We start from the raw sequence: 20514 nt of genomic DNA on the forward strand, positions 1-20514 counted from the left end.
TTTTTATTTTATCATGCATGTCTGATGCTTACAGCTGCTTCAGGCTATTTCTTTAAAGGAAATATGAGTAATGGACATTTAGATAGTATCCTCATATTCCACTTTTACCATTTGGCCCTTCCCAGAATGCAACTCACGATGAAACAGAACAGCATTTTCAGTTTTAAACTCTCAGGCTAACACACAGATTACACTGCTCTCTTCTTCACAATCCCAGCACACAAATTGCATTCAGCTTGTTTACAGGAATAAATAAATGACTGGCAACTCCGTCGTAGACGACTGTGTATCGCTTTGGGTGATTTTTTTTTGCAGAATGAGCCATTGTGGAGCTGCTCTGCGCTAGTTAAATTACAGAGAGGGCTGTAGCGGGGGACTCCTCATGTCGCAATTCTCTCGGTGTGTTTGTCAACAGCATAGACGGCCTATAATTGCTGTAATTGTCAGGTTAAAGCGGGGGAAAAAAAACAAAAGCGGGCTTATTTTAGCACGACCAGGGCCATATCATTAACCAGGACCAGGGATTTGGGACTTTCTTGTAAAGATTGGAAGAGAGGGAGAGAGGCGGGTTGATAAAAATGGCTGCCTCTTATCTCTGCTATGCATATGAAAGGCTTATACTGTCTCCATGACAGACTCTACGCCTCGTCAGAGTGGGCTTCACTGGGGTAGAGTACAGCAAAGGACGGAGAGATGAAATAACGTAAGGAAGGCTAGGCATCATTTTATACATTTATGTACATGTGTAGGTGTGCGTTTGTATTTATGCATCCACATGTGCGGCTGCACATTCATGTGGGGGTGTAAAGCAAGAGATAAAAAGAACAGAGTTGGGGGGAGGTATGAGAAAGAAAGAGTCAAGATTACAAGCCACCCTCTGAAAACTCAGTCACCCGCTTGAGAGACTTAAAAAAAAAAGTGCATCTTGGCTGAGTTTCAGCCTTTTCAAGTATGTTGTCAAAACAGAGAAGTGTGCATTTCTACAACAAGCTCAAACCCGTCCCATATCTGTAATGAATACTTAATCCGAGGCGTAATATAGCACCTATAATTACAATAATGAGGAAGAGCCAATCATTTTCATTTCTAAGCATTGCTGTAGTGGTTATTCATCTTATTAATCAACGTTCTCTGAGCCTCTTCTTCTTTTGTTTCTTCGTTTGTGCATCGTTCCCAAAATAAACAACGTGTCTCTTTGAGATACAGCTGTATAATTTGTCGGTGCGGCGAAGGCATTTATCTATATAATTCTACACTTTTCTGAAGTTTTATTTTAGGTTTTGACAGTCTTATGAATATATATTTGTGGTATAAGTACTAAAAACCATCCCAATATATTTTTACAGCTTCTTTCTCAAGAGCTCTGCTAAGAACAGGTAGATTTTGGCCTGTCTAATTAATATTCATGAGCATCTCTTCTGATTGCCCAGTTGTTTTCTGAGTCAAATTCCTATATTTGAATTAAGGTACAGAAAGGCAGAAATTTCAACTAAAAAAAGTAAAACAAACGTTTTACAGTTTTGAAAAAAGTTTAATAGGCTTTGAAATTAAGGTTTGCAGGACTTGATAGAATTACACAGACAGACAGACAGATAATCATTATTATGGATTAAATTGCACTAGGTTTACATAAGTACCAACTCTTTCAAAGGGTAGATTAAATGGTGTAAATCCTGTAAACAATGCTTTTATCTGAATATAGCTGATGGATTAAAAATGTGCAGCGAGCGAATGTGATGCTTTCAGGGGTCACGAATGTAGTAGATATGAAACTAAAGTAGAGATATAGCTCATATACCCTTCAGCTCAACAAAAGGATGGAGACGGCCATAACAAAGATTGTGATTCAATCTTTGAAGACTAGGTATCTCTCAAAAAATAAGACTTTGGTTCAACATCATTCCCCTGACAGACTTCAGTTATATGAAATCCCTTTCTTTAAACCCTGAAATCAGAGGACGGTCCATCAAGGGCACTTGGTTCCATCCAGTATTAAAGGTGCTCACATCGTTGTCCATGTTCCCCATGGATCTGCTACAAGATCCACTGATGGGGCTTAGAGACAGTCTTCAAATCCCGACTTAAACTGACGCCTCTGATCAACCAACCAGTCATTTCAGTTCTAATTAAAGAAGGCCGCTGAAGTGAATCCTCTTCTGGCTGTAAACAAGTACCCTAAAGAGACCGGTCTAAGTCTTACTCTTTTAAAGTAGTGTTATGAGGGGGGCTTATTTCTTTCAATCCAAAAGCTTTTCTGGAAGAGAAATATAGTGCGGTATGGGTGCAGACCAAGTGCACTCAATCCTAGTCACCGAGGTCCACCATCCTGTAGCCATGGCTAAATGGTAAGTCCCCTTCTGATGGGATGCCATGGCCTAAGAAAGGAAGTTGATCCACTTCAAATAAGGTTTTAGCATCCTCTATCAGCAGCATGCTAGAGACTTTTAGAGACTGCCATTGGTGATCATTAGTGTCTTTTTCAAGTGTGCGCTCATACTGGCATGCACTGCATGTGGACAAAATTAAACACACAAAGGACAGCGTGCCAGCCAGACCTGAGAGGAATGGCGTTCCTCCATCTACTATCACTCCCACACATAAACGTTCTATACATTGTTCCCCCAGAATCCCCGCCAACTCTTCCCTCCAAAAACAGAGAATCCCCCATTCACCCGTTGCATGCTTTGTTTAACACGTTCTTGGTGACAGCTGGATAAAGGCAGTGCGACTTGTGGCGAAAACATCAAGACAAGGCAGCTGTCCGTCAGAGCTGTGAAGTGGCTGACGGCATTGGAAAATGTGCAGTATGCCGATAAATATTTAATGCAAACTAATGCAACGCATGACTCTTCCCCACTGGCCAGAGGGAGGGGAAATGAGAGCAGGTAATTATCCCAGTGCCCGTAGGCCAAAAATGATGGAGATTGCAGAAAGCAGGGATATTTAGCCCAGCTAATGAAGGCTTGCGTTCTCCTGGTAGGCAGTGGGAGGTGAGTGTGCATCTCTATGTGTGTGTGTCTGTGTGGAAAAGAGGAAGATAGAGCTAGCGAGAGAGTCCTGTGTGTCTCTGCCCATGCAGGCGGTGGGTCTTGATAAGGCATGATTACATAATGCACTATCCAGCGTACTGTGTGCTAACATTGGAGCTCTCTGCCGCCCCATCCCTTTCTCTCTCTGTAGAACCTGTCCAAACCAAGCCATCACACACACACACACTGGCCCCAATAGAGAGCAGAGCCCGAGGCAGCAGCCAGTGTGGATTACTGAAAGGAATCCTCACCTTGCGGTTTAAGATCTCTTTCTCCTGAACCTCCTCTAGGATCAAGAGTGTTTTCAGGATCGGCATTAGGCAGGTTCACCTTTGCTGGACTGACACTGAGATTTGAACCCGAACTCAATCTCATTTTACACCTAGCATTTGCAAAAAACAAGGTCTGATGTAGCGCCATTCCGAAGATAAAGTCCCTGCTAAAGATTATACTATTCAGTAGTTGTGGATCCAAGTAGTACAAATCATAATGTGAGGTCAGTGCATTTCATTACCACCTGCTTTGAACCAGTCCAACAAAATGTTCGTCCTTAAGCCTGGCTCGCTTAATCCTGCTGTGTCATCTCCCTTTCCCTTTTCCGTAACTCTCCAGCGTAGGCAAATTGAGTTTGTGCAGCTCTCCGCAATTCTTATGAAAATTTAACCATGCTATTTGGATTCACATGCTCTTCCTCGCAAGGGCACCCACACACTGGCATCGAAATTCTTAATTTTGTTCATCCCAGTCGGGAAAGGAAATGAACGGTAACAGGATTCTGAATTGCACGATAACCATCCACCTCTGGACCTGTCCAGTCAGGGCACGCTTTATCATGTTAATCTGAGAACGTGTGCGGTGTGTATGCTAAGCTGGAACACCACCTTATCCGTAGTCGGAGTCAACTGACTTTGTACACCGAAATGTCAATTCCAATGCAGATCAATTACAGTTTAAGTAGGGGTAGAGTAATATAAAGCAACTAAAGTAACCAGGTCCGGCTTTGTATAGCACTGCAGCTCTCAGGTTTGCTTTAGAGTACTGAATTCTAATATTTCCATTATGTAAAACACAAATGCTACAGTTTATTTGAGATCATTTAAGCTGCAGGAAGAAAAATACAGTGAAACAAAGAAAGAGACAGTGTAAGACGCATGAGTTGTGTGTTTATAGGTCTAGACCTCCTGCTATTAGAGGCAGAGCGGTGTAGATCTGTTGTTTGGAGAATTTGCAGAGAGAGGAGCGCATCTCTCTCTCTCTCCTGTCACCATCACTGCATGAGCACACGTACACACACACACACCTTTACTCCACAAACTTGTCTGTTTGCTAGCCTGCTGTGCGCTGGATACCACACACAGCTACGATCATTTCACCTTACCCCTCAACAAGCTAACAAACACAGGTACAAATGCACACACAAGCTCTCCAACACTCCACACACATGCAAATTCCCGTTTTACATAATTAAATGCATCATTTAAAATCAGGCTTTGATGGTTCCTCTAGTAGCACCTTGTCATGTGGTTGCAGCAAGCGTCTGGGACTGTGATAATTGCATCCCTGTAGAAGAGTCTGCTGGGCTGTGCAGCAAACAGGGAATTACCCGCTCACGTTCCTCACCACACTCTCAGAGAGCCTGGCAGACAACCATAGCATGTTGGGATGTAGACAACATAAGTTCACGTATGTAGGAACTTCATTGTTCACACCTGTTCTTCAAACATGAAAGAACGGGATCTTCTGAAGCGGTGAATGAATAAAGATTTTTTGTTTACAATTTCTCAAATCTCAAAAATTTCACTAATGTGGGTTCACTTCACGGCATCCTCTGGGGAGAACGGAAGTGGTTGCAGTTGGAGGGCCATGCCAGATGGGGGTGGAGACAGATGTGGTAGCGTTATTAATGGAGCGCTACCATCCCAAACGACCTTGAGCCGAGTAAGCAACCCACCGTAAGAGCGAGGGCGCATCCAAACTGTATTTAGACAACAAACAGCAGGCATGGGGGGAAACACGGGTAGCAATCAATGCCACAATTCTACCTCTAATCCAGTCTCAAAGACTCACTGGCTGTTCCGCCAACACTCCGGGAATGATCCCGCAACCAATCATATTTTATACCGCAATGCTCTATCTGTGCACCAAAAATAGATCTCGATTCATCCGCACTCACACTAATTCCATAAATCTCAATTTGTTTTCGGCATAATGGGAGCTCTGGGCTGAAATAAATCTTTTTACCATGTTTTGGATAGGTTAAAAAGTAAACCCCCCCCCATCTTTGCATGATTTACTCAATGCATTTGTTTGGGGGATGTGCCGTTATATCAAAATCAATGAGGCAGTCTTACAAACATGTCAGTCATATTATTTCAGTGGAAAATACAATACACTATTAAAAGCAACCAGCCGAAATTGTAATCGAATACCAGCAGCACGAATATATCCACGGCTTCAAAAACAAAACAAACCAAAATCTTTCAGTTATTTTTCAGTATCAATATTTAAATCGATTAAATCGTTTATTATTATTTAATAATATGCCTTCAAATGCCTTTTAAAAAGACTCAAATTGAACAAATGCATATATTCAACCTGCCAAAGTGGACAAGTCCTGTCAAACGATTAATCGCGATTAATCGCATCCAAAATAAAAGTGTGTTTACATTATATATGTGGGTGCACTGTGTATAATTATTTTATATATATAAATACACACACATGCTTGTATGTATTTAAGTAATATTTTCATGTATATACTGTACTGTATATAGATTAATATATAATTTATATTATATATATATATATAAATATTTTTTCTTAAATATACATGCATCTGTGTGTATTTATATATACAATTATACACAGTGCACCCACATATATTATGTAAACACAAACTTTTATTTTGGATGCGATTAATCGCGATTAATCGTTTGACAGCCCCAATGCCAACACACAGCTGTAAATGCAACCGTTTATTATGTACCAGACTCAATTTTACTTTCTAGAAATAATAGAGCTCTAGAGTTATACTGTATATACATATACATTTCTCAAAAATATATTTTTTAATTATTTTTTTTTTTTTACATACAGTATAATGCTTATCCAGTATCAAAAAGTTACAGGCATCATTTTCTTTGTGGGGTGGGGTAAAGTATTTTTTAAACCAACTAGCTGTTTCAGCTAAATATTCAGCCCGATTCAGAGTCCTACCCTGCGGCCCACAAAAGAACTACGCTTCATTGGGTTCACTGTGTGAGTTTCACCGCTAACCTGCCTTTCAAGGACACAGTGATGACATTTTTATATTCCGCGCTTAAAAAACGAGAGTAAAACTGTCCCAAGAAGTGTTTAAGAATTCATCGCTTTCACACAGTCCCCCTGTCCTTAGATTTAGGAAGATGTGCAGGACTCGATTGATTTCAGCTGGAATTGATCAATAATGCAGACCCGGCTCACAGTCTGTCTGCGTATGAGAGAATAGAAGGAAGAGAATATTTTTACTATCGGCTTGATAATTACCGCAGGGATCGCTAATGAGAGGCGCGCGGTAAACGAACACAATAGCATGCACTGTTTACTTAAGGTTGCTCAAGCTTGGGAAAAGAGCAAAAACAAAAACACACACGTACACATACACACACGTAAATCCCCTTTGTATAAATTATGAAACTCCCTAAACCAAGCAGCACCGTATCCCACAACAGATCAAAGGCTCGGCCTAATCAATGCCAACGAAATATGTCAAAGATCAAAAAAAAAAAAAAAGCGAGACTCCTCCAACGGGCCAGGCGCCCATTATTGTGCTAACGTCTCCCAGAGCATTTTCACACTCCTCTCATCAACAGCTTTGTTTACAATTTCATCTCATAATTAAAGCTAGCTGGAGTCTGATGCTAGAGTAGCCATGAGATTCGATCGTAGCGGCGAAGAGAGAACAACATACAGCAGCTGATGTTAAGGACGCTCAGTCGCTGATCTGGTTTAATCTCGGGGATGTTTGTAACACATCACCGTAATGAGCTTCAATGAGCTCCTGTTTTCCTCTCGCATGCGCTAATACCGGTTTAGACACCAGGCGCTGGGAGAAAATGCTTTTTTTATAACAAAGACATTTGTGCGTATGCAGGTTTTGCTGTCTGTTTCCTTTTGCCTTTTACTTGTAACGTAAACTGTTAAAAGCATAAAACGTGCTGTTGAGATGAGATCAGGCAAACAAACCCACCCACACACACACGCATGCATTGAGAGTGCACAAATCTTTAATTTCTTTACCCTTCTCTGCCTGTCTTTGTGGTCTCCATACAGAAACACACACACAGACACACACACAAACCACATGCCAGCCACCACCTACACAAAAGCAACTACACACATCTTCCTCTCAACGTCTCTCATGCATCTCGCAAACAAATCTCTTTGCGTGTTTGCTGTACTTGTGTCGTCTCAGACACTGTGGTTGCAGTCTCACGTAAGGGCATGTTTTGTCTCTCATCCTCACAGCGGTCTATCAGTTTGTAGATTTTGTTAACGTTTTATAATGTGCGAAATCAAGATTACAGCTTCATTGTCGCAGTGTTTGCCGGAACACGGGAGAGATTGGGGTAAACTGTGCCATTCTTTGTGAGAGAAACATGAGTTAAACTAAAATTACATTGTAGTCAAAAGAAGAATGTAGATTCGTGACAAAACGTGAGTTTTTTTAAGCCCACATAATGCACTCAGTCTTTGTCTGAAAAGAGATTTCACTCTTTGCTAAGACAAGACGCCATATTTCACAGCCGCCTACGTTGTGTAACTGGTAACGGAGTGATGGTATTCATAGAGTGACGCTCTAAGACGAGTGCTGGTCTGAGAGGCTGTGATAGTGATTCAGAAGGCTCTCTGCGGACGAGACTGTTGTGTCCTTCAGTCGACATACGAGATGAATTAATGCTGCTATCACCACCATTCCAGTCCCTCGAAACTATTGACCAAAACAAAACAAAGAACAGACTAAGTAGTGCAGACAGCTGCTGCTGTGTAATGACCAGTCGTTGCATGGAAATGAAGGTCGTGGTTGATCTCGTAGCCACGGATCAATAAAACCAGAAAAAAAGGGAAAAGTGAGAGTGTGAGAGCATCACGTTTTGGGCTGATTCTTGTTTATGTGGTCTGTTAATGTGCATGCGGAAGAAAATCTGGTGCCTAATCAGAATTTCCAGCAACAAAAACATACGCAAATTTACCTGACAAGCTAAATTGGCGGGATTTCCAACTAGGAGTGCTTAAAACATCTAGGGCCCTATTTTAACGATCTGAAACACAAGTAACTTTGTGGGCGGGTCTTGGGCGCTGTTGCTATTTTACCGGCGGGATAAATGACTCTTGCGCCCGACGCAAGTTTAAAAGGGGTTGGTCTGAAGTAGCTTCATTATTCATAGGTGTGGTTTGGGCGTAACGTGAAATAAACCAATCAGAGCGTTATCCAACATACCCTTTAAAGGGATAGTAGAAATTAATTTTTGATACGTTTTAGCTTACCTCAAGGGCATCCAAGATGTAGGTGTCTTTGTTTCCACAGTATTGTCAATTTTGACATTTTTCAGTCAAACCGTTGTTGTCTATCAGTCATACACTGGAGGCTAAGGGGGTCCACCAAAAAGCATGCACAGAGAAGTCAAAATTAAACATGATTTAATGACTCGTAAATGTAAGTACACAGTGATGGCCTAAGACACGAAACGAGCGGTTTTTGTGAGAAAACGAACAGTGTTTATATCGTTTTTACCTCGTGTAATCACAGTGACGTCCAAGTGATCTGAATCAGTTGTGCAATGTCCAACTGAACCAGTTCAATGTTACGCCGGAAGTGATCGCTTGCGTGTGACGTCACTCAATATTTACACGGAGATTTCGGAAGTTTTACCTTTTACTAAACATATTTAGATATACCGAAATCGTCTTCCATTGCGGTTTGCTGTATATCTAAATATGTTTAGTGAAAGGTAAAACTTTCGAAATCTCTGTAAACAAAGAGTGACGTAGGCGTGCAAGCGATCACTTCCGGCGCATGCGCAGACTGAAGCGCCCGTGCCGACAGATCATTTTGTCATGGCTATGATTACAAGAGGTAAAAACGATATAAACACTGTTCGTTTTCTCACAAAAACCGCTCGTTTCGTGTCTTAGGCCATAAATGTGTACTTACATTTACGAGTCATTAAATCATGTTTAATTTTGACTTCTCTGTGCATGCTTTTTGGTGGACCCCCTTAGCCTCCAGTGTATGACTGTCTGATAGACAACAACGGTTTGACTGAAAAATGTCAAAATTGAAAATACTGTGGAAACAAAGACGCCTACATCTTGGATGCCCTTGAGGTAAGATAAAACGTATCAAAAATTTATTTCAAAGTGAACTATCCCATTAATATTTTTCCTTGTTATAATGTATGATTTGCAAAAATAAAAAACTGCATCTGTGTTGATGAGAGAATCAAAGGGGGCGTGACCAATAAGAAAGACAGAAATGTGGACTCTGAAAAGAGTTCAATGCTGATGCGGCTCTTGTTCAGGATGGACGGCTTCACAGTGTACTTCAAGACAGAGGAAAAGAAAGAAAAAGGGGGAGAGAGAGAGAGAGAGAGGGAGGAAGAACAGACAAGAACCTGTGCTCAGCAGAGGGAGAGCTCTCATCCAGAAACAAGGAGCCCAGGGGAACAACAAAAAGAGTGAGATGGGGTGAGGGAGGAGGGGGAAAAAAACCTTCAAAACAACAACAAAACACTACTGGTTCTCCAGAGCGGACTCTGGGTGAATGCCAGCACTCAACGTGATCTCTGAAAGTGATAAAAATATATATAAAGCGGAGCATATGCGGATAGATGGATGTATGGAAAGAATTGTGGGTAGCCAGTTTCTTTAGGAGATTGTTAAAAAGGAGCAAACAGCAAGAATCCAAAAAAAAAGACAGAGACAGTCAGTCCAGGCTTTTACGTCTTTGGCATCTCAATCTTAATCAGTGCAGTGTTGGGTAGAATGGATGCTGACATGCAAACTGCTCAGCACAACAGGGAATAAGCTCCTAATCAGTAATCAGACTGTCTGTTTAAACGGTAGGGGCTCTTGGTTTCACTCTGGCGTAGGTCAAGGGCCTCTCCACAGTCCCCCTTCCCTACCGCGGTACACCCATGCTTGCTACAGAGCAAACAGAAACCCCTACAGTCACCCCACGGGACTCTAACAGGCAAACAATTCCTGTCATCTCCAATGACAGCGCTCTTTCCTGACAAGCAAAGCTATTGCATCTAATTGATTTTGTTGCTAAATGTTATTTCAAAAGGAAAGAGTATGGGAAGAGTTATGAATTTGGTGGAGGTATGCTGATAATTATGCTATTTGCTTTTTACAGTTTTTTTCCAAACTTTTTATAATGTCAGAAAAGCTCTGGTGATTTTATTGTATGCTTAAAATAAACAGATAACAGATAAAAAAATCCTTTCATCTTCATCATTAAAACACAGGCAGGACTTAATTTATAATAAATATATGTGCATATATAACACGTTTCAGAGGTCGGTGGGGCTGAGGATGGTTGGCTTTGTTGTTGTGAAGAATTAAATTCATGCCATGTGGTTTGTTTGGAACACAGCAGGCCTAATCAAAGTAACCTTGAGATACAATTTCATGCTTAGACTGCATGCAGACATTTAGAAGACGACATGCCAATGCGTCTCGTGACATAACTAGTTGTGTTCATGTTTCTATATGAAAACTATACAGGGTTCACACTGACAGCAGTTAAAGATAAGGTAGGCAACGTTTTCCATAAACGCTTTTTGTTATAGCCTACAGGGTGAAATTCTCTTCACATTTTGGCAGCAATCAATAATAGAAGGTGTTTAAATATTTAAGAAAATAAATATGTACATATATCTTCTGTATCAACGTATTTCATTAAGCAATGCAGAGTTCAGTCACTGAGTGCCTGAACAATGCGTTAACAATGCCATAACTACCGCGGTAAAGAAATGGCAACCCGTGACAGTCTACTCAGAGCAGCTCACATCCTCAAATTCAGATTTATGTCAAAACTATCATTGGCTAAATTAGCTCTGTCAGAGCTCTGCAAGTTGTTTGCGTTCATTATTATTGTAATGTTATGTGCTTTGAGACTTTAAGTAATTTAACGCCTACTCTTGTGACACTTTGCAGACTGCTCTGGTTTGGTGGTGCGCTTTCATGTGTTTTGGAGGTGGCGTGGCTTTGAAAACACCCTGAAGGGAAGGTGGGATCTTGTGATTTCAAAGCTAGCTTGCTATTGCTAGCCTCTCTGAAACTGCCAATCCTACCTTTAAATGGTGAGTCTTTGTGTGGGTGGTTGATTGTAGATGTTTCTACTCAACTGCAACTTGTCATGTCAAGTTAAATCCCTTGTTATCATAAATAAGGCCTGGTTACTTTGCCTATGCAAATCGCTTTCTGCATGAATGTAGTGTGCAGTGCAGGCCTATCCGACACAATGCCACCTAGTGTTCTGGAGAGCCATTTATCTTTCAATTGCTTTCATATTTGAGTGAGTACAGGTGCTTGATCAGGGGGAACATACTGGATAAGAATGGAACAGCGGGACCCTCGATGGCCCCGGCAGGAACCCTTCGAAATCAACTCAATGTTGCTCATCTCCCTTTCGTAATCAAGCCTCCCACTTAAAGCTGCGTCTATTGTTCTGCCCTTCCTCCCGCTCTTTCTCCATTTCTCTCTTTCAGTCCTTTTCCCTAATCTCATAAAAATTCAGAAGGATACTCCCACATTTTGCTCCTCTCTCTCTCTCTCCTTGCCATTCTTGAGAACATTAAAGCTGATCTCCATGGTGAAGAAGGGAGGATGAACTCTCTGGCCTCTCAAGTATGCACTCCGTGGCACCCTGCTTTTCCTGTGAACCAAAAGTGAGGCCTTTTTTTTGATATGTCATACCTTTTTTGTAAGTTTCAAAGTTTCAAAATACACCTTACTCTGACTTTTAGGACTCATACCTGAATTCAAGTACTTGGAGGACTGCTTGATGTGCATATAAAAGACGACACAAACAGATTTAAAGTTGTACTGATCGTCATTGCAATGTGAAAGGAAATGGAGAAAAGCTCTGCATTGCACTTTTCTACCCAAGCTGTGTGTAAAACCTGCTGTATAATTGACACATTGTACAGCATGACAAAATCCAAATTTGCTCAACATATAGCTCTGACAAACTTTCTTTACTGATCCAGGATCGGAATCAAAACCTCAACTTGTACCCTTTGGAAAAACAAGATCGAGATCAAAACTCTTGGATCAGGCTCTGTGGGTTAGGAATGACTTGAGACAAGCCCTAGGGGTCTCTGCTTATGTCACAGTGGGGTCACCGAAGAGTGAGTAGAAAAGGAGACAATCAGATCTCATCTACCTCCCATGGGTCACCCTCTTTCTCTCAATCGTTCACTCTTTCCAAACACAAACAACTACACTCCTTCATGCATGCCTGCGGTGCAGATTTGATTACTGGCAAACCCTCGGCAACCCTTTCCGACTCTTGTCAGAGAAAGCGGGTCAAGTCTATGAGCTCACGGGAAAGATGATACCGGTTCGATGGAGTCGGGATAAGAGATCTGACATCTTCAGGGTAGAAAGAGCAGGTTTGTCTGTCGAAAAGGATTTGATTTACCCAGGGATTAATAGCACAAAAGCCCAGGTTTGAGAAGTAGGGGTCCTGGGAACTACAGGAGACAGGGTGGCGTAGTCAGCACCGGGAGTTTCTCGCTCACCTGTTTAGGGGCAAAGAATGGGGGGAGCGGCCAAGACCCCGGTCCTGTACATCAGAGTTTCTGTTGCACGCATCTTCATTCTTTTATATTTGAGTCTGACAAAACGCAAAATCGATAATGCTTTTTTCCCATTTCCTCTTTGATGCAACTTCAAAAGGTTAGTGGACAGCTCTCAGAGGAGTGTTCAAAAGGAGGAAGGAGGGGCAAAAAAAGAAGATAAGGAGAAAAAGACACTCCCTGAAGAAGAAAAAAAAACTGAAGGGGCTAAACAACGTGCTTGGAATTGAAGTTGTGCAAGAAAAGCCCGGTGCGGCTAGGAGCACCTGCAATCACCACTGTGGTTTGCTGCGTTCAGCCAGTGTGAATGAGAGTAAAAGGGCAAAGCGGTCTCACACTATAATATCATCTGCACCTGAAGGACTACATGGTGGACACCATGTGTACATAGACCTAATGCATACTGTGTAATTACAGCTGCATGTATCGGTATCCCCACAGGTAATAAGTTACACCCAAGGTACACGTAACTAACCTTGGCTTGTACTGTAGTAATAGATCCAAATCTCATTTGAATCTCAAAACATTTTGTAAACCCTAAACTGGTTGACCCAGGCACGATTTGAAGAGATATGTGGCAGTGTGTGTTCAACCGACAATTGTCTCTTTTCCAACTGCATTTCAGTGTGAGAATAATCACCTTTCACCCTACTTTGTGTTTGAGAGGGTAGAGTATTTGTGCATGCGTGTGCTTCATGTGAACACTCTCTCTCTCTATGTGTGTGTGTATGTGCAGCTGGACCTGTGGTGAATGTGTTATCAGTGAAGTACTGTGAGAAGGAAAATTATGGCAGGCCTGAAATACATTCTGACAGCCAGAGACATCAAAGGATTCCTTACAACTGTGCTCTTAACGTGGAGTCAATGTAGGAAATTACTCCGAAGGCGTGAGACGACTATCCTTCTGAACAGTCAAATCTCTCAAACATAGAAAAACAGCGCCTGACGTCTCACGAAATACACAGAAAATGGTCATTAATCAGTGAAACCTTGTATCTAGCTTGAAGTGTTTAGTCACCAGGGAACAACATTCGCAAACCAATACGTTTCAAATGCAACATTTCTGTGTATAACTGGATATTCAACAAGACAAAAATAAAGGAGGAGATTTACGTCATCTGACAAGGCACCTACTAGTTAAAACTTACTCTGGATAAAAAGGAATATTCTGGGTACATCGCAGGTTCGAATGAATCAACAGCAGCATACTTTTGATTACCAGTTGTTTACAGTGACACACTTACAATGAAGTGAACAGGGCCAATCCATAAATGTTTAAATAATAATATAGCCACAAAATGCCCCATAAGATGACCATAACAATGACGACGAGAACCACTTTTTAGCTCAAATAACACGTTTGATCATCAAAGCTTACATTTCTCAGATAATAGGCCCCATTTACTTGTAAATACCTCACTGTAACTGTTTATTAAGGGATAAAAACTTGTATTGAACCTGAAATGTTCCTTCAAGAGGCCTTGGTGACATTAGCTGGAAAGGAAACATTTTGAACCGCAATAATGTGTATTAAGTACATAGGCAATTGACAATTGTTTGATGTTGACAAAGTCTAACGGGATAAAATTAGCGCAGGTTTGATGGCGACAGAAGCATCTGATGTAACAAGGATCTTTTTACTTTGGAGTGGAGATTGTCTTGCCTGCCAAGAGTGTGAGTCGAGACTGGCACATGGGACTCATGCCAAACTGTCCGAGGCGCCAGGGCTCAGATGTAGCGTGAGGATGGGTGTGTCCGTGCATGGCATGGGTAACCAGGAGAAGTGCCAGACTACAATTCTTCACAGAAGCTTTCCCCTCCCCCCCGCTCTCTTTTCTACTCTCTTTCGTCTCGATTTCACTCATTCATCCCCTCCACTTTCTCTCCCTCACCATCTTCAGACTGTCCGGATGCTTTGTCAAACGCGCAATCACACGCACACCACTGGGGCTAAATCAAAAATCTATGCTCTCAATGGCCAGTCAATATCTCATTAAGCAGTCACCGTGCCCAAGTTGGCAGGTAATGCATTTCATAGTTCTGACACACACTCCGACAGCCTCTCTCACATGCCACACATTGTAATAACCTGTGGAAATGTGGCACTCAGTTTCCTTCACAAGTTGCGGTGGAATATGGTCACTCAACCTCCAAGGACAAACGAAGACAGACTGTGAGTGAGTGTGTGTGTGTGCACGTTCTTATCAATCCCAAGCCCACTTCCACATTCCAGGATTGATCCCTTGGTTTGATCCAGTCATGTCTTTTGGCAGGTCTAGACTGGACTAGATTAAACTCGATTGCAAAGCAGTGGGACATAGCCATAAAAGTAATCTCATTAAAGCAAAATTCTGATATAGCATACTCTGCAAATGTACGCAAACATGAAAATTCATGTTCTAGCATTGCTCTTGCATGTACAAACCTCAGTATTCAAAGCACCGACAGAGTTACCTTCAAACACCTGTTCTGACCTGCAAGAACATGACCAACGAAGAATAGGAATTATGCAATACACAGCTATAGCGCCACCCCTGGTTACCAAAAGAATGCAACAAATTTCAAATGGCTTTTTTACAAATTTCAAAATACAAGATGATAAAGTGTCAGCCCCCAGATGCTCATTGGTAGTTTTTTTTTTTTTTTTTTTAAGGTTTTTTTTTTTTCTTTTGCACATACAACAATAAAGTCTTAAGGCCCGTACACAACGGGACGAATATCAGTGTGCGTTATTCGTCAGCGTATTTCAACGCGTTTTTTGTGTTCACACCCAAGCGATTTTCACTGACGATGAGCCGAGTGAACATTTTGCTCTGCAATACCCCTCCATATCAGTTTTCTTTTATCAAAATGTTTGTAGTCCCTGTCGCGTTTGTCATTTAGTTATTTATGTTCTAACACCAACGAGAACAGCAGCTCTACATTCATCTTGCCTTGCATCTTCCTCGTCTTATTTCTTCCTGGCTGTGTAGTCTTCTTCGCCGTTGCATATGTGTGCTCGGCAAGACCGTTTTCTGTTTGAGCGCCCCCAAGTTTTGTTTTACTGTAACTTCAGAAGCTTCAAACATGTGAGCAAAAGCACCAATCTCATTGGTCGGATAGTTTTTGACGCGGCGCATCACACTAAAAAAACGAACCCGAGGCGTTTTTATAAAAATGACGCTTTTTCGCGTGTCGTTTGAGGCGTTGGTGTGAACACTCGCATTGGCGCCCTTTGTTTAGTCACGAGGCGTAAAACGTCGGCGAATAACGCGTGCAAAATTCGTCCCGGTGTGATCAGGCCTTTATTCTGGCTGTGAACTGGCCACCCCCACCTCTACTTTAACGCAACTTTGGGCATCATGATTACAAATTCTTCGTCAAATGTGAGATTTACATTTTTACTTTTGAAACTGACAAAATTGTTAATGTTTAAAGCAAACCACACAAAGTGGCACTTGAATATCCATAAAAAGTGACTCCTTACCGCTCTCCATTGCAAAATTCGAAGCCTCTCCAGAAATAGTCCACTTAACACTCCTTGCTGGCCACTAATCTTGCTCTTTATCTTTAACCCTAGCTTGTGGGCTTCATCTTTACTTCACCTTAATCTGATTTTGCCCTCTTTCTGTCCTTTGTGGCTAACTGGATTACAGCCAATCTTATTAACCTCTGCTGTGTTACCGAAATGCCCAGAGGATCACACTAGTCAACTGCACTCTACTAGTCCAGCGAATAAAGAGAAAAAGAGCAAACCACTAACGTTCAACTCCAGCATGCAAATCTTATTTGCTTTGACTTTGTTTTTTAACGTCTCCATGCGATTACATTCATCCTGGTCTGGTATTCTTCAGAGCACGTGCAGCAAATAAAGATTTTGAAATGCTCTTTTTCCAACATACTTTATAGCTTAATAAAGGGTTAATTACCACACAGATGAAACAGGCCTGTTTTTTCGTCCTGTCTTTGGCACATCAAACAACTTTCTTTAATTATGTAATTAATATTTGGAGTTTTCATCTTAATTGTGTGGAGCAGGCTAGCTCATTTGCATAGGGTAATGAGAGGGATGTTTCCATTACAGGTAATTAGGTACTTGAGAGGCAAGAAGGCTGGGAAAGAGGAAAGGAAAAAGGAGGGATGACGGGTACGATCGGAAAAAAGACAGATAACCGTATCATATTACCGAACAAGGAGGCGTTAGCGTCTGTAACGACATGCCTGTCAAATGACTTGCAAAGCAAACACATGGTAATTGCTTGACGTGAAGGAAATGTGGTGGTTGCACAGCGAAATCAGTGTCACAATCAGTCGACTGTTCTGATAATGATGCTGAACTGAAATGACATCCATTTACAAATTAAATAAAGGGTCATTATTCATGATTTTTAACTTTCAGCAATGAGGGGGAAAAAAGACGTCTAATAATACACAAATCTACCAAAACATTGTAACCGAGTCACTGCAAACGGTCTCAATTTCTGTAAGACATTAGGAAATCTTTTATTAAACACTGTAGATGTGGCTTTGGCTGTAAGATAATGGATTCCTCCAGTCTCCAAGAGCTCTATTTTCAGTCTGTAAGCCTCTTCAGAACGACCCACACATGAGACCCGGGGTCAAAGGCTATCTCGTACACCTGCTCCAGCTCCACAACACAATTTGCAAGTTCATACCTACAATCACACACTTTTTAACGGCCACATGCATGCAAAAAGCGAAACCCACAACAAGATGCTCTCATATTGCCGGTGAAGGTGTATGACCAATCCCAACACTCAAAGATCAGAAAAATAGCTCATAAAACGTGCTTCACGATCTTGTAATTCCTTGCAAAAAAAAAAAAAAAAAAAAAAATCAAACATATGAAAATTTGCATAAATATTTCATTATGCAAAAGACACATAAGAATGGTTTAGCAATGCATTTTGATGCAGAATAAAAAACTCATTAATACATAACGCGTGCTATTTAGCTCAGCTTCAACATACAGATCCCAGAATTACGTGTTGTGGTAATGCAATAACTGCGAGTGCAGTGGAGGTGAACTGCCGAAAAGCTTTCAGTGGGAGATTCACGGAGAGGGTGCGAAAGAGAGGAGTGGTGTTACCGCGGCTCAACACCAACATCCATTGCTTTTTCCACTCTCAACACCTCTCGCCTAATACAGGATGACAGCTGTGAGTGTGTGTGTGTGCGCGTGCAGAGAGGAGGATGTGTGTGTGTGTGTGTGTGCCTGGCGGCATGGAGCGCTAATGGATCGGAGAGTGTAAATGTATTGTAAAGTGTATATACAGAAGAAAGACTTCAGATGAAAAGGAATGAATATGAGCATGCAGGTTATCCAGACTAGAGGAGGCAGATGAGTGTGTAAGTGTGTGTGTTATTATGGCAGGGGGGGTTGGGACCACTGAGCAAGGATTTCGGAAGCATGATCAACACCAGTATAGTGGGAACTGGTTGTTCACGGGCCAAAAAATAGGTCAGTGGAACACGAAACACGCCGACGTCAACCCAAAACTACATGTCCGGTGTCCTGACTCAAACTCTCCTTGACCTCTTACCTTCGAAAACACACGTTTCTGACTTCGCCATTTCTTGGAAAAACTGACTGACTTCAAATAACCAAACAAGTCAAAATATTATTTGCTTTCCACTGCAGCTCAGGAATGGGAAAAACCAGGTTCCAGCATCTTAACAGCCTCTTTTTAATTGACATTCCTCGCTTTAGAACTTTGTCTGGCTAACTTAATTTCCCTCCATAATAGAAATATATGATAATGCCACAACTTAATTCTCCTGGAATGAAAACATCTCTCTCTCTCTCTCTATCTCTACATGAGACGCTCACACAGAGAGTTGGCTGACTATAAATAAAGCCCTTTGCAGCTCGACTCGCTTGCAAAAGAAAAGGAAGTTCACAAAAAGCACAGACAAAACCCCAGCATGCTTTTATCCTCTTACCTTTCATAGCTGAAATCACAAAATACATCATTAAGCTCGGCGGTCCATAGGCGAGCGGGTCTTGCGAGTGCTAGCACGAGGAGTGCACTGCTGTTTCAGCAGCAGCTGGCCAGCATAGCTCTGCCGCTCAGCTGCGCTCGCATGACCACACCACAATCCATGTGACTCTGACATCAGCGCTCCCGAGCTGCCGGGGCCCGCCCCTGGGTTGGGATTGGCAGAGGAGAGGCCAATCAGAGGGAAAGGGGGCTGGGTCTTTTTCTACAGAATGCAATGGCTGGCTGTGACCGGAGCCGATGGGATGGGGTGAAGGCTGTCACTGTCTCTTTATCGCCAACAAGAGAAAGTCATAACAGAAGCACAACACCAAACACGTTTTTTTTTTTTTTCCCCCAGCTTTTAATCGTGACGGTAGAACAATTGCAAGAATGTTTAGTGTGATGCAAAAAAAAAAAGAAAAAAAAAAGTAGTGGCATAATATATAATTGATTAAGTAGCCTATTATGATATTGTTATGATTGTTATATATTAAAAAAGCTTCAGTTAAATTAAATACACATGGCATGACCAACCTTGGACCGCTTTGTACAGTATGGTAATTAAAGCAATAATTAAACGTTATTATAACATGATTATATTTAATGAGTGACGAAAGACGAAAAAACATCATTGAGTAAAACAGTGACATTATTCAAAAAAAATTTTTTTTAACTTTGTAGCTGAATGAACGATAGATAGATAGATAGATAGATAGATAGATAGATAGATAGATAGATAGATAGATAGATAGATAGATAGATAGATAGATAGATAGATAGATAGATAGATAGATAGATAGATAGATAGATAGATAGATAGATAGATAGATTTAATGAAAACTACATTTTAAAATCTAGATGAACGTTCACGGTGTTAACATTGCATTTTTCCCTAAAAAAATAACTAGTAGACTGTACCATTGTGTGATTTAGAGGAAACCAATTTTTCACAGGGCCCTGGACATGTCCCCAACCGACAAGCGCCCTGCATTCCCTGTATGTCAATATATATGTGTATAATCATGCCAATAAATTTGCAGAACAAAACAGGAGGGGTAGAAAAAGGCAAGAGTAAAAAAGTGTCATGTTTTTCGCTTGTCTTGGCGCTGTGGCGGCAGTCTCTCGCTTCCTGTGTGCTAATATTAGAGGGGAAGATCAGGCTGCAAGCAACTCCAGATGTTTTCAGAGAGAGAGAGAGAGAGAGAGAGTGTTACTGGCCGGTTCTCTGACCTCCCTCCAGGAGGCTGGTTTCATCTTTTCCTCTCTCAGTGCTCGGTGTCCTGCCTGCTGAGAGAGGTGCTCACACTGGCTGCCCTGGCAGCTGAGCTCCAGAAGATAGCAGGAGAGAGAAGAAGAGAGAGACTCATCCTGATCCTTCCACCACACAGTGACTGTCTGATGAGTTTCACTATCTCACCATCCTTTTCATTTTCTCTCTCCATCGCTCCGTCGGAGACCCCCTCCCCCTCGTGAGCTCTCTCTTTCTCTCTCTCTCTCTCTCTCTCTCTCTCTCTCTCTCTCTCTCTCTCTCTCTCTCTCTAATAATCTGCTCAGGCTTCGTAGCAGCTGGCTGATCATGATTCTGGTCTTAGAGAGAGCTGGCTCCGGCCACAAACCAAACCCAGCTCTATTTTGAGCCCCTGCTCTTCTCATCTCCAC

The 20514-nt window shown here is 41.8% G+C and overlaps 1 protein-coding gene across 2 annotated transcripts in view; it reads right to left on the reverse strand.

Moving 5' to 3' along the window:
• roraa (RAR-related orphan receptor A, paralog a) overlaps positions 1 to 20514 on the reverse strand; it is a 285301-nt gene that overhangs the window by 45532 nt on the left and 219255 nt on the right. The window contains exon 1 of one of the 2 annotated variants that reach the window (XM_089127364.1): positions 18818 to 19208. The exons of the other annotated variant lie outside the window; for it this stretch is intronic. Within the exon in view, the coding sequence (XP_088983490.1) occupies positions 18818 to 18848 (31 nt within the window). The 5' untranslated portion in view covers positions 18849 to 19208. Of the gene's footprint in view, positions 1 to 18817; positions 19209 to 20514 lie in introns of those variants that run through there. 2 annotated transcript variants of the gene reach the window in all.

The sequence above is a fragment of the Pimephales promelas genome, chromosome 25 (genome assembly GCF_988280905.1).
Source record: "Pimephales promelas chromosome 25, fPimPro1.hap1.1, whole genome shotgun sequence".
In the NCBI taxonomy this organism is placed as follows: Eukaryota; Metazoa; Chordata; class Actinopteri; order Cypriniformes; family Leuciscidae; genus Pimephales; species Pimephales promelas.